Source organism: Zea mays, chromosome 5 (genome assembly GCF_902167145.1).
Source record: "Zea mays cultivar B73 chromosome 5, Zm-B73-REFERENCE-NAM-5.0, whole genome shotgun sequence".
Classification (NCBI taxonomy): domain Eukaryota; kingdom Viridiplantae; phylum Streptophyta; class Magnoliopsida; order Poales; family Poaceae; genus Zea; species Zea mays.
Window position 1 is genome coordinate 172,533,600 of NC_050100.1, and position 14,337 is coordinate 172,547,936.

General features: G+C 42.0%; 3 protein-coding genes and 1 non-coding gene across 4 annotated transcripts; 2 read left to right on the top strand and 2 right to left on the bottom strand.

Moving 5' to 3' along the window:
- Positions 1-674: 674 nt before the first annotated feature.
- LOC100282130 (uncharacterized) lies at positions 675-5,312 on the bottom strand. The gene is made up of 9 exons (NM_001368938.1): positions 4,976-5,312; positions 2,453-2,501; positions 2,200-2,291; positions 1,959-2,110; positions 1,838-1,884; positions 1,678-1,711; positions 1,388-1,554; positions 1,144-1,240; positions 675-1,061 (listed from the first exon to the last, which is right to left on the bottom strand). Exons 1-9 carry the CDS (start codon positions 5,065-5,067, stop codon positions 889-891), a joined length of 903 nt encoding a protein of 300 aa, NP_001355867.1. The 5' UTR covers positions 5,068-5,312; the 3' UTR covers positions 675-888.
- A 648-nt stretch (positions 5,313-5,960) lies between these two features.
- On the top strand, positions 5,961-6,937 carry LOC100282243 (ATPase inhibitor). Its single transcript, NM_001155155.2, has 3 exons — positions 5,961-6,232; positions 6,355-6,456; positions 6,574-6,937. The coding sequence occupies exons 1-3, from the start codon at positions 6,071-6,073 to the stop codon at positions 6,598-6,600; spliced, it is 291 nt and encodes a 96-aa protein (NP_001148627.2). The 5' UTR covers positions 5,961-6,070; the 3' UTR covers positions 6,601-6,937.
- A 548-nt stretch (positions 6,938-7,485) lies between these two features.
- On the top strand, positions 7,486-7,557 carry TRNAC-GCA (transfer RNA cysteine (anticodon GCA)). Its single transcript has one exon. It is a non-coding gene; the product is annotated as a tRNA-Cys (tRNA).
- A 3,548-nt stretch (positions 7,558-11,105) lies between these two features.
- On the bottom strand, positions 11,106-13,626 carry LOC100281259 (SOUL heme-binding protein). Its single transcript, NM_001154178.2, has 7 exons — positions 13,227-13,626; positions 13,055-13,125; positions 12,814-12,915; positions 12,602-12,706; positions 12,344-12,479; positions 11,476-11,585; positions 11,106-11,374 (listed from the first exon to the last, which is right to left on the bottom strand). Exons 1-7 carry the CDS (start codon positions 13,498-13,500, stop codon positions 11,294-11,296), a joined length of 879 nt encoding a protein of 292 aa, NP_001147650.2. The 5' UTR covers positions 13,501-13,626; the 3' UTR covers positions 11,106-11,293.
- Positions 13,627-14,337: the final 711 nt, after the last annotated feature.

Consider the following 14,337-nt stretch of genomic DNA (forward strand, 5'->3'; position numbering starts at 1 on the left):
CTCCAGTTCGCCCAGCCCCAGCCGGACGACAGGTGCCAGTAGGCCGAGGAGGGCCAAGATCCAGCAGATGCAACTTGCGCCAGATAAAACGGAGAGAAAACACGACAGGGCAACGAGAAGTGTAGTTCAGGGTTTTAGACTTCGGCTCCAACCAATTCCACACGCCTACTGTTTGTTTTTGGCCACTTGCAGAGAGATGTAAATACAGCGGAATTTATGTTCAATGCCGCCTCATCAGTGTTTAATCACACAGTCCATTGCCCAGGGTTTTGCAGTAAGCTAGTGAAGCAGTTCAGTTACTCTAGTGGCTGGAATCAACAAGGAAAAACACTCAGGTCCAGAACCTTAAACCAAGTACAAAAACCAATACTATGCTAGTATTTGCGTGGCACTTGTACCGACCTGGCATCACATTTTTCCTGCTGCAGAGCACTTTAGGGTTTCACAGACGACAGAGTTCACAAGAATCCTGAGCTTTTTGATGGAAAAAAAGGTACATGTCACATGCCAAAGGTAGTGGATGGTTGACGGTTAAAGGCCATCGACCATCGTGAATGGCATTTGGAATCAAATATGCTGATTCCGCACCTTCTGCCAGGTATGACCTTCCTACTTTGATAGACCAATGCTACCCATAAATCAAAGTTTAACGAGGAACCATTGATGCAGTCATGAACTGGAGCTCTAAATTCTCCCCCGACATAGAATGACATTGCACGAAAATTATTTATTTTGCTGAATGTGAAATGGTGAACACGCGCAGATGGCTTGTACAAATGCAGGCATGGCATCGTTGGACAGGGTAAAAAAGGAGAAAAAAAAAATCTAACATTGATGTGGAGCTGGAGCCTGCCTGTGCCTTACCACTATTAAGCGTGAGACCGGGGTTTATGATTGTTTCTCGCCATCCAACGTCAGTAGCACTTTGTATAGTTCAGGGCGCCGGTCCCTGAATATCCCCCAACCATGCCTAATCGACTTGATCTCATCCAAGTCAAACTCTGCCACCAGCACTTCCTCGTCTTTGTCGTTAGCAAGCTTCACTATTTCTCCGGTTGGTCCTGCAGAGAATTCAATTGAAGTCGTGTTTCTGACATTTAACCTTCTATCTACAAGTATAAAGATATACACGAGCTAGATTACCTGCAATGAAGGAATTCCCATAGAAGGTTATCGAGCTCTTGCCATGCTCAGTGTCAACAGTTTCTCTGCCAATCCGGTTGGAAGCAACAAGAGGGACCTGGATAATTCAAGCTGAAATCATAACGCGACCAGAGAAGTGGATGCTTCACCAGTATCACTTAGAGGAACAACAAAGAAACATCTTTGTTGTTCCTCAATGAAGGTCATAGCGCATCATGAACTTGTACAATACAACAAACAGTACCAAGTTGGCACCAGCATGGCCTTGCATAACCCGCTTCCAATGTTCACGGGAATCCAGGTTACAATCCTGGGGTTCGGATCCAATTGCAGTGGGATAAAACAGTATTTCAGCCCCCAGAAGTGCCATTGCTCTTGCACACTCTGGAAACCACTGATCCCAGCAGATTCCTACAAGGTCAAGAATGATGACATTAGAGTTATGATCGATATTAAGTCGTATTAATTACTATTAGTGCTACTGTACTTAAACTAAATAAGAGCCTATAACACTGCAGAACATAAATAACTTACCAACACCAATGGTGGCATACTTGGTTTTGAAAGCCTGCGTCAATAGCAGTAAATGCATTTAAGTGAACTTTTGCTTATATCAATGACAATTAAAAGTCACATCGTATACATCTATATTTTTTTGCCAGGAATATATATAAAGTTATAGAACAGGAATCACCTTAAAGCCAGTGTCACCGGGGTTGAAATAAAACTTCTCTTGATATCCTGACAAACAGAAGCGGCTTTATAGATGAGATAACCCAATGTATGGCAGAACAGGAAAAGCCTATTGACCTTACCTGGTCCATCTGGAATGTGTGATTTGCGATAGAGTCCAAGATCAGCGCCATCAGCATCGATAATAGCCACCGAATTATAATGTGCATTGTTTGCTTCTTCGAAAAAACTGACAGGTATGACAACTTCCAGCTCCTTTGCAAGCTGTTGCATCCTATGGACCATGAGGGGCAAAGCTGCCTAAATGCCAAAGAAATAGAATACATGTTTTTATTGACTGCTGACAGGAACAAGCATGTCTACCTTATAATAGTTGGATTGCCTTTGTAAGGCTTAGCGCGCCGAAAGAAATCCAGTCTTTGAGCTTGGCAGAAATAGTGCCCCTCAAACAATTCCTAGGACATTTAAGAAATATGAGGGAGAGATTGAATAAAAAATTTAAGGAAAACGGAAACGAGAATATCTGTCCAAACTCCTATGCCCTTTCTGCTTTCAGTTTTGAAAAGAAGCATTGCAATTAAAATCTTGATGATCCATAGCTATCACATAAATTTACCTGAACGAGTACAATCTTTGCACCTTTCTTGTGTGCTTCTCTAATCAACCTGTAAAACAAGTGATCAGTCCCTAAGCTTTCATGATTTTTCAGCAATGTAATTTAAATCTGGGTGAATGTGGGTGTGTGCTGAGTGTTGTACATCCAACTTTCTTTTTTAATGAAATGACATGTAGCTCTCCAGCATGTTTAAGCAAAAAAAAAAAAAACAGAGTGATAGCTAAAACTGAAAAACATGTATTCCCTGTTATTTTAAGTAAAATAATTCCAATGGTGGATGTCTAAATCTCCTAGGGTAGTCAGAATATATTTCTTATTCTAAATCTTGTAAAAGTTCTAAAACTGCTGAATTTTGAACACACAAGATGATGTAATACTGACCAAAACAAGTTCTAAAACTTGTGACTTAATGACTGACTATCCAGCAGAGAATGGCAGTGAAAGTAAATGAACGCCACATTGACACTAATGGCGAGTACTAGATCAAAAGAAACAATAAAAATTTAGAACATCCACCAAGCTCATAACAATAAAAAAGCTTTGTCACAAAAAAATGCACTCAACTAAAGCTACGACTCAAAATATGCTACATGTATGGAAATGAAGTAGCAAGGGGAAGTAACAGAAAATCAGAAACAGAGTAAGTTCAAGAAATTCCATCCAGCAAGATAAACAATACTGTTGTTATGATGCACCAACATGGGGTGCAAGAAATTTGCAATTGCAAATGAAGTGAAGAGTGAAGACAAGACAAATTTTGGAATTCGGGGTTTTGTTTTTCACTAAAATATATAATCAAAACAAAGTATAGTGCATCCAACTGGGTTTCCTACAAAGCTTTCCTAGAAAAGTGGCACAAGAGTTAAAACTGCAGAGGGTGGAAAACTGACACATCAAGCATATCGTTGCTAATTTACCAAGATGTGCTTCGGTTTGAAAACTTGGCTAAGGGGGTGTTTGGGAGTGAAGTTTTTTCAAAGTTTTGGAAGAATACTGCAGTATTCTCAAAAACTGTAGTATTATATACCAAAAGGTGTTTGGCAAGCCAGCTAAATCTCTGTTTTCAAAACTAAAGTATTACAAATACTGCAGTTCTTTTGAAGTATTCTAAACTTAGGTTTATACCTCAGTTTTCTCTGTATACTGTAGTATTTCAAAAACTGTGGTTTCCAAAAACTTTGTTCCCAAACAGGACCTAAATTGTAGACAGGAACCAAGTCTGCAGTGTTTTTTCGGTGGAGACCATACAACTACAGAAACAGGCTTGGAGACAGACTTTTTACTTTACTGTACTAGAATATAGGAGAGCTTGTACCATAAGTAACCCAAATCCCAACAGCTGAACAAGCAGAAACATAGTATCATTTAACTTGTTATTGGGATTCCCCAAGAAGCCGTCAGAAATGCATAAATGAGGATTAAGTAGCTGATACAAATGGTTATGTAAGACTGTATTGAAGGATTAATACATGAATGCATACTTTAGGCCCTGTTTGGAATCGTAGTATTTTTGCAGTTTTGAAACAATACTATGGTATTTGATGATACTATAGTATTGGAGCTCAAAAGGTGTTTGGTTTGTATAGTCAAAACTCAGTTTTAAATACCATGGTTTACGCAAAACTATGGTATTTTTGGAGTTTTTGAAACTCCACTCATGACCTCGGTTTTCTTCTTTTCTCTCTACATATACTTTGTTTTTCCAATAGAACCAAACAGATCTCGGTTTTGAGCAATACTATAGTTTTACTGTGGTAAAGTAATACCGTAGTATTTTTGTCATGTACAATTGTAAACTATGGTATCTCAAAACTACATTATTTCAAAACTGCATTCCCAAGCAGGCCCTTAATTGTATTAACCAAAAGCACAGCATCTCAAGCTACATAACCGAATCCAGACACCAAAGCAGATGCCTCAATAATTCACTGCAAGAGTAAAGTAGCTGACAGAAAAAAGAATGGAGTTGAGAATAAAGTAGCCGACAGGATTGTCCGATCCAATGTGTAGGTACACGGAAGTTATGATATAAGATCTTTATAGTTTTATCAGAGGTGATTTTGTACTAAAATTTTTATAGCGGATTCGAATTACATGTAGAAGATAATAATAGGGGCCGTACGTGATAACTACTAGCTACTACGAAATCGGTTATCAGGATAGATACTTGATGGTAAAAATAAAGACACAAAAGTCAATGAGAGGAACTACTTGTGGCACCGGTACCGAAAGCAAACTCGAGCGTGCAAATCAAGCACTAGGGGTGCGCATCCAGTGCAGGTTTCATCAGTATAATAAACCATCACGAACCAACCCCTTGTTAGCAGCAACCGCTGACACCAGGACCACGTGCTACTGAGCATGATAGGAGGGCGTTAGACATCACAACTCCAGCAAACTTGCACGTCTGCGAGACCGCGAGTAGACTGAACGGCTAGGAGTTCGGCTTCTCGGGGGGAGAGGGAATCAGGTGCGGTGTTAACTTAGGGATGTAGGCGGGCAGGCGGGCGGGCAATAGCAAACCTCTCGGCGGTGGCGACGTTCTCCGCCTCGACGTCGGTGCAGGCGAACTGCACGGCGGCGACCGCCACCTTCCTCCCCGCGGCTGCAGCCATCCTCCTCTCCTCCCCTCCCCTCCGCGCGCCTTCCCACTTCACCTACCCCTCACCTGACCTGAGTTGGGACTTGCGACTTGCGACTTGCGACTGCTGTGGTCTCAAGCAAGCAGAGAAATTCGCGATTTAACCCTCCCCCTCTCCTATTCTTTTTTTTCTGAAAACACCCTGCTCCAACCCTAAACCCAATACAATTTCTACAACCTGATTCTTCACTTGCTGTCTGGGGAGGGAGCAGATGTGAGCAATCTTATCAGCAGGACGGCGGGGAGCGGTGACAACTGAGTCTCGACTCTCGAGTGTGTGCACAGAGTAGGGGGGAAAAGGCAGGGAAGAAAGAAAATGGCAGGGGGTGTTCAGAAAAAGAATAGGAGAGGATGGGAGGGGAGGGAGGGGTAAATCGGAAAATAAACATATACCGTTGGATTGACATCTAATGGACGTGGATGGCTGCTTTCACGTCTTGCACAAATGCATATAGCAGGGGAGGTCGCCGAGAAATAAAACCGTCAGTTGTAAGGAGAAAAAAGGCGCCGCCCTGGGGCCTACCGTTGTTGTTGTTGACTTGTCTTGGTATAAGGCAGTCCTTCTTTGATGGGCCACAGGGCCAGTGCTATGCAAGGCTTTGATGGGCTTGATTGGGCCAGAAAAGAACCAGAAACAGGAAAGAATACAAGCGTAGTGCTGTGCCTGACTGCCTGTGCTTCCGTCGCGGTTTCACAAAACCGTGTTCGCTCTCGGGCTCGGCTCATCCTTATCCTCTCACGTGGGAATCTGGCAGGTTCGGAGCATCGGCCTGACACTGACAGACCCTCCCTCCTATATACTATAGTACAAGATAGAGATAAGGCGTACCGATCCGGTTTAAAAGATCCGCTACTAGTGTCACCGGCAACGTGTCGACGCGGTCGTGTGTGTTCCTGGTGAGGAAGCGAACCCTGCCTGCTTACTTGCCGGGCAAGAAGTGAGAACAGCGTGGGGTGCGGAAGCGACCGGACCGGGGATGGCTACAAGAAGGACCGTGGCGGCGAGCGTTACTGCCCAGCGGCCTGCGTGGGCGGCCGTGGCGAGGAGGATGGAGGGCGTGTCGCGCTACTTCAGCGACAAGGCCTCCGGCAGGCTGCTCAGCGAGGAGGAGCGCGCCGCCGAGAACGTCTACATACAGGTGACCGGTTGCCTACTGAGTACTGACTGACTGATTATGTGTGGTCGGGTGCGATCGTTTCGCGTTTCGTCCTGCTAGACTGAGTGAGTTGATCGAATTGGGGATTCGTTTGAGTAAAGCAGAAGATGGAGCGGGAGAAGCTGGAGAAACTGAGGAGGAAGGAGGACAAGGCCAAGGCCGAGGCGGCCAAGAGGGCCGCCGCCGCCGCCAGAGGCGACACGAAGGTAAATATATAGGCGTGCGTAATCCTCCATTCTGCCTAGAACGTTGCTGGATTATGATATTCGTGTTCGTCACTTATATGTACGTGCCCTTGTCGGGTTTTTTTTTGTTTTTGCCAGAATGGTGAGGAGGCTCATCCGAGCTGATTGATCATCGCAAAATCAGACCGGTGCTCCCGTGAATCCTGTGATGCTGTACTACTGATGACACGTAGATGCAAATAGACGCCGTCGTACTAGGTACTACTCTGCATGGAGAGGAACGTTTGCTCTCTTTTGCAACTCTGCTCGTCGTGTCGTGTGTAATCCCATCCCTGTCACGGTTGTGAACTTCGCTTGTAGCTAGCGACGGTTTTGCCTTGCCTTGTCCCTTGTCGGTGCAACTGGAGTGGAGTGGAGGCGTCCTTGAGCCTCTTCCATGTACATAGGTTGTCAATAATAATAATGAATAAATGTAGTCCCCTCGTCGAAAACAATAAAAAAAGGTCCCAGAAGAGTGGATATCTCGCTTTGGCATGGGTCCCGACTTTTTTAAGTTTATACCTATCAACAATGTGTTTAAACCGCAAAACTTTTAATTTTAAAATATATTAAAGCGCTATTTGTCGTGAAGAGTTTACTCAGTCAATATTATGACCGACTAAACATTGCTCAGTTACCATCGGTAGGAACATGATTTGACTTACGATAAATTTAGATCCCTTATTTTTACGACGGAGGTTAATAAAGTAGGTAGTATTGCGTACCCACTCAGCTAGATCCAGACCTGGTGTCGTTAGTTGTTAACCTCCGTCGAGCCTGCAATGCAAGTCCAGACCATTCCTCCACCACAGAATGCACTGCTCGACTGGAGTGATTTGTTTTGAATCAGCCTGGTGCCTTGTGCATGTAATCGTGTGTTTTGCTACTACTAGTAGTCTAGTACCATAGCATAGGAGTACGCTCTCCTTTTTGGACATATGGTGGTGGTATCAGCCTAGAGGATACGGAACTAACGATCTGTCAAAAGTAAAACAGAAGTAAACAGCAAATGGGTCCATAGCTCAGTGGTAGAGCAATCGACTGCAGATCGATAGGTCTCCGGTTCGAACCCGGATGGGCCCTTATTTGTTTCACTCTTTTTTTTAATACCAAACGTTCGATGGTTTAGCGCCTCATGAGCTAAAGCGGAAGAGTTTTTAGTTACTTTTAGCTTCTAAAGAGGAGCTAAATTTTAGTTAGTTTGATTTATCTCCTGGAACCAAACATACCCTAGTCACTCATCTTTTGTAGAGCAATATAAATGCCAACACTGATTGCTCAAATATAATAACTCATTGCAACATGAATGCAATTTCTTAGCTCAATTCATGACTAAACAAACCATTACAATCATTCATGCCGGTTCACACTATTATTCGGTAGTCCGAGTTTGCAGAACAGATCGAACTGAAGTTTACTACACCTTTTTTCGGATTTTTACTCTTGTCATAGAGCTGAACCCGTGCGATCGCTTAATTGATTTAGTGGTCTCGGATTGAGCCTGTAACTCCCCTCCAAGTCCAAAGGGGCCATCAGATCAGCAGCCTGTTCCTTGGTCATTTCTCTTACGTACAAGTAAATGAATCCTTAACTTCTAGATTGTATACTGAGTGGAGTAAACAAGACTTGTTCTTCACAATGTTTTCAGCACATGTGATAATCCATAAATGGCGCAAGGGACAATGTTTGGCACAAGAAGGAAGCTGCCACGGATGCCCCCCAAAGGCAGCGTCGGATCCCACGGAGAAAGAGGATTCATCCTCAAGAGAAAGATCAAGAGAAGTTTAAGTGGGGACATGTATTTGGATATGATACCAAATTGTTACAAACACAAATATTTGGCAAGATAGATCTGGTACTCACCCTCTTGTAGGAGGCCCTTAAGTAAACTTAGATCTATTATTCTTGCTTGCCTTTTAAGGCTCTGTTTAGAACCCCTGGAGCTAATAGTTAAGTTAACAAATTGTTAGTTGGATTAAGCTAGCTAATCAACTACTTGTTAGCTAACAATTAGTTAGGAGTGTTTGGAACCTCTAAAGTTAATTCTAGCAGCTAATTATTAGCTCTAGATATTACAAACAGAACCTAATAACATCCTACCCATCCTTATATAGAGGGATAACCTTACCTTAATAGCTAAGAAACCCTAATAAATCCAATCTGGTTGGTACCATTCACGTGCTACAGTACCTACACATGAACAATACTTGTGTCCGACCTGGCACTGCGTCGCAGGCCCAATGCCCACAACAGTGTACAACCACTAGGATCGTATGACATAGTCCATAACGCACACACAAAGAGGATGGATTCTGATGGAGAACAACGAGAGGTGCATCTCCCCAACCATTGGCATAGACTGAGTGTGCCACCTACGGAGAAACAACATGCTCTGCTCGCGAGACATAGTGTTGCACATGGATCACAATTATACAAGGCTAAGAGTTTGATCCAAACAAGCAGTAAACATACATTGGAGAGTTGCATACTGACAAGTGATTTTATGGAAATCCTTATCAACACCTATTCTTTGGGTGAAAAAAATTTCCACATTAGTGTCGAAAGCATAAAACACATGAATGAAGAAAAGTGAAGGCACAAAATATTACTATATGACATAAAAAGCTTAACATTATGCTATCTCTAGCATCCTTACCTATCTCAACTCATATTTCAAACTCCGCTCTTTAAATACTGCAAGAAACATTAAAAATGCAAAATAATATTTTGTACAACCATATGCACAATCTGCTGACCAAAACCTTACGCCCCGTTTGGATCATTGGAATTGAATTCCATTCTAATAATAGTAATTTAGGTATATATCAATTAAGCTAATTCAGTTTTATGCAAAATATATTGTATACTATTATTAACAAGATGTTTGAGATATTTATGTGCTACATTTTTACTATAGAGGAGTCAGACGAAGACTGTCATGTAAGTTACAGAGTAGAAACAAATTCTACTAATGCATAAAATCATTTCCCACCCTTTACCCCATGAATTTGAGATAGACTTATATCTGAACTTTAGAAAGCGGTGGAATGTCAAATTCCAAACTAAATAAGTTATTTTATTGAGTGAATTCCAATTCCTCTGAAATGAAGGGATCCAAACGCCCCGTTATAGATTTTTAGAGTCCCCGTTATAGATTCAAAACCATATGGCATGGGTCTTATTATAGGCCAACCTTGTGTACTAGTACTAAAATATCACAAAAATGAGAAAATAAAATAAACTTAGATCTTATTATCAACAAAAAAATTGTTGTCCAATTAAGCTTCACGTGTAATCATCATGCAGTCAAACAATCAAAAGTCATGAAAACATCTTTAAAAATTATATATACTTTATTATTTACTCTCCCAATACATCAAAATTTAAAATCTAGTTCATCCAATATTAAGATATGTAAATAGAGAAAATTCTATCATTTTTTAATCCTTCGTATTGGATAAAGTTTTCTATTTTTTATCGCTTAACATACGATAAACTAGAACTTCAATTTTGATATATTTTGAAATATTGATAGAGTAAATAATAAAGTATATCTATAATCTTTTTTAAAAAATTGGGTACTTTTAGTAGTTTCATTTTATTGCGATTGCACAAGAAGCTCGATTGCAGGGCCGGGCCTATGGGTGTGCGACCCGTGTGACCGTACAGGGCCTCAAAAAATTGTCTAATGGGAGAAGGGTCATGTGTAAGGGGATCGTATCCAGTGCACAAGGGCCACACCGTGCACAAATGCACAAAACGAAATCTGGCCGTCCATTTTCCATCCAACGGCCGTCGTAAATATGCAGATGAACCCTCCCGCAGCCTCCGTAGCTTGCCGAGTCTGTTTTGTGAAAAACCCCCCGCACCGTCATGTCGTTGGATGGAAAATGGACGACAAGATTTCGTTTTGTGCATTTGTGCACGGCGTGGCCCTTGTGCACTGGATACGATCCCATGTGTAAGGCCAGAGCACTAGAGTGCCAGAGCCGCTCTTAAGTTTGCCTATATGTCTTCGTGCGATGATTTTGGCGTGTGACGCTTCCATTCTTGAATTTGAGCCCCGTTTCATATTCTCACTCTATCTGTCTGAAGAACGCCAGCAGACTCGTCCAATTTCATTCACAATTCATCCAACGAATATGAAGTAATCAGCGAGCAAGGCAACAGTAGCAACTAACCACTCTGTTTTCATATCTGAGTTTCAATAAAGAAGGCGAGAGGCGAAGACCTGCATAGGAGTGCATGTATTCATTTTTCTCTCAATCTAATTGTAATGTACTATTATTGCCTCAAGAAAATTGTAATGTTCTATTGTACTAATTAAATCCTTGGTATGAAAATCACGCTCTTGATGATGTCTCGGTGATGAGGATTCTAGAATATCGATTTGGCCAACAAAGACTTAGCTACTATAGTACTCAAGAGTGAAGTGTTGGAGAAGATTGAATATGAACATATTATGGAAGATTTTATTTCAAAGAAGAACGAGTTATTCAAATTTACCTATTCTATTACAATGTATGCCATTGCAAGTTTTAGATTGTTATTATTCGCTTTTTCTAAAAACATATAAGTTATACTTTAGAGTTAGCACAGGGCCTCAAATATCTCCAGCCCGACCCTGCGCGGGCTCGAACGCACAACATTTTTTGCTCTTATTATTTAGTTTCCAATACAATAATATATGCATGCGATAATTAACATGTCTACATATATACAGAACATGCCAGATAGAAATTATACATATATGCATTAGGGACGATGGGCATTTGCATACACTCTCAAATGCCAATAATTTATTTGTTAATCTAGGACATCATAAGGCTATATCGTTCCTCTCAACCTCCAATGCTATTTCATTTCTCCTTGTGAATGGAAGTGTGAACGGTGGATTGTACTGCAGATTGAGAAAATCTAGAATCAGGCACTGAAAAGCATTCCTCTAATAAGCTAGGTAAAACTACAGCTCATAAACCTTAACCATTTCAGAATCTTTACCTGTGCGACTTCCACCACCGAATCATCTTTCACTCTAAATGTGGTATCTTTACGGAGAGATTCGCGCAATTTAGACTCCCTCTGGTTTATATCATCATCAGTAACCAAACCTGTACGGACACAAAGGAGTGTGGACTATGACAATGGTACCATGGTTGACAAAGATTGCACGCCAGTATCAATATGACTTCATAACTGACCATATCCAATGAACCAACAAAGAATGAAGAGAAATGGTTCATTTAGCAGAGAGCTAAGCGTCTCAATATTGTAGCATCAGAATATTAAAAACAAATGAGATGCTTATTGTTGTGAAAACTTTCTCCAGCCAATAAAATTTGAAGTTAAAAGAGTTCTTATATGCTTTTATTATATTGTGAACAAAAAAGAATTGTAATGGCTACTCTGTAAGACAAATGGTAAATACATAGAGCTCATTAATCATTTCAAAATAACAACTTGAGAAAATCTGGTTTGATCTGTGTCATCATGAAAGTAATTCTATATTAGAGATCGTGTTGGTGTTTTGAATTGGGAAGGAACACAACAACTCCTATCGTTCTAAACTATTTCCTGACTAAAAACAAAAGGCATGTGGTTAGTGATAAAAAACGGTACGCTCCATACAAATGTTTCAGTAGATTAATTATCTATCATTATGATTTCTGCAGCAAAAAGGATCTTGAGTAATCAACAGAAGAAAAGGCACAGAAAATTGATACAGAGTATTTCTGTTTTTTTTCATTACAAATACTGAAAAAAGATTTAAAATTTTGTACCTATAAATTATGTACTTGACTCTGAATATATAGCTTCTTAATCACATACAGCTATGAAATGGGTATGACAGAAGTACAATATTATGGACCTGAAAAGGCTGCAACGGCAACTATTTTGCTGGGCACCTCCTTGATAATCACAGAAGGATCTTTTGGGCGAGGCAAATTGGAACCATACTTCGCTGGCATCACAAATGACATTTTCCATTTATTTGTACCAGCTGACTGCAGGTGACAACGCACAAAAAGGACAGGTAAAACTTCATAACTTTCCAGATAATGAAGTAACCTAAATGGCGAAACAAGGACAGCTCAAAACAATGGCACAAGTGAAAGCCAAACTGCACCTTTTTTGTTATCACTGGGGTCGTCATGTCCATTGATTGGCCGTTTGACTCACCCTTCCGAGTAAAAACAGGTGTTGTCATTTCCATTTGCTCAGAGGCAGTATTCTGAAGCAAGAATGCCAATGATGAAGTCAATTAACATCAGACCATGACTATCCAATGAAACAACAAGGGAATGGACGTCTGGACCGTGGTAGAAACGTGACAAATACCTTACCGAATAAATATGATGCCAGCACGTTGAACGACTGAGATGACCCGTTGAAATCGAACCCAGATCTTCCGGGCATCGTCGTTTCAGCAACGAAGTATGACTGATGAGAGTTCACAACAGAAGACACAATCATTCAATGAACCTCATAGTATTATCATATTCTAACGGGTTCAATTTCCACACACGCACAAATTTCTTTAACCAATGGTTGAAAAGCGACCACATATTAGAACAATTACCTCCACTTCTCTGATCTCGTACTCTGCCTCGCGCTTCAGTACGCGAAACGGAACTGTCTCGAGATCAGGCACTGCAAAAAAAGTACATGAATCTAACTCAGAAATCGTGGCCTAAAATCCTGAGGATTCTACGATTTGGGGTACAAGCTGCTGCTATTCATTTATTACCGACCGGACATGAGGGCCTCCTCGAGGGTGCGGGGCTCGAAGCGGCCAGACGGGAAGGCGTACTTGGCGGCCTCATCGGCGAGCTCGGCGAAGCGGCGCTGCGAGGCGGAGAGCGCATGCGAGGCCAAGGCCAGCACCAGCGACGCGCGGGCCTCCGCTCCGCTCACACGGGTGCCCGCGGCCACGACGACCGTCCGCGGCGAGCGGACGTCTCGGGGAGGCTGGCCTGGGGCTCGAAGCGGCCGTGGGGAAGCGGAACACAGCGGCGACGGCGCCATTTGATTTCCAGTTCGGAGCGGTGATCGCGAGGCGCGAGTGGTGCAGTGCGGGTTGGCGATTGCCTCGCAGTGGGGTGCCGTGTGGCGCTCGTCCGTGGGATGGGAGAAGGCTGAAGGCGGTTGCGTTCTGCGGTTCTGTTCTGGTGTTCGTTCTATTGCGGCAGATTTTTTACATTGCGGCTTGGTTGTGGGCTTGTGGCCTCGGGAACCGGAGCGCGAGGCGATTTTTGCTTTAGCCTCTGGCTCTGTGAAATCCCAAACATATTTTGGAAGTTCGTGCCAACCATTGGGCCGTATTTGTCATTCTCTATAAATATCTGATTGGTTGTTGTAAAGTGGTAAGCTGCCTCATATATGAGGGGTCAAGTTTCTTGTGCACAGACTTGTCTGTACATATGTTTTTGTTTAGTTGGTTGCATTATTACATTCAGGACAAATATAGTTTTAATTTAGTTATCTGCACCAAAACGTGTATTAGAGAAGAGTGAATAAATAAATCTTTGAATATTATATACCATGTATGGTCTAATTTTGTTCAAAAAATCCAGGAACATGAATATAAAATCGGTTCAATGATTTATTTTTTATTTAAAAGTTATGATGCAAAAACAAATATAAATGTCTTCTCGTTTTACGTGCAACTACATGCAGAAGCATGCCACTGGACTGCACGCGAGCGTACGCGCGCTAGGAGCATCTCCCGCGGGCCTGGCTCGTCGTCTATTTTTGCATCTGTTCAACCTATACCTTGAGAGAAGTGAACCAAACAATACGCACTTTGAGACTCCGCGGGTGCAGCTGTAGCCTCTCGCACGTCAACCAAACAGAGAGTAAACG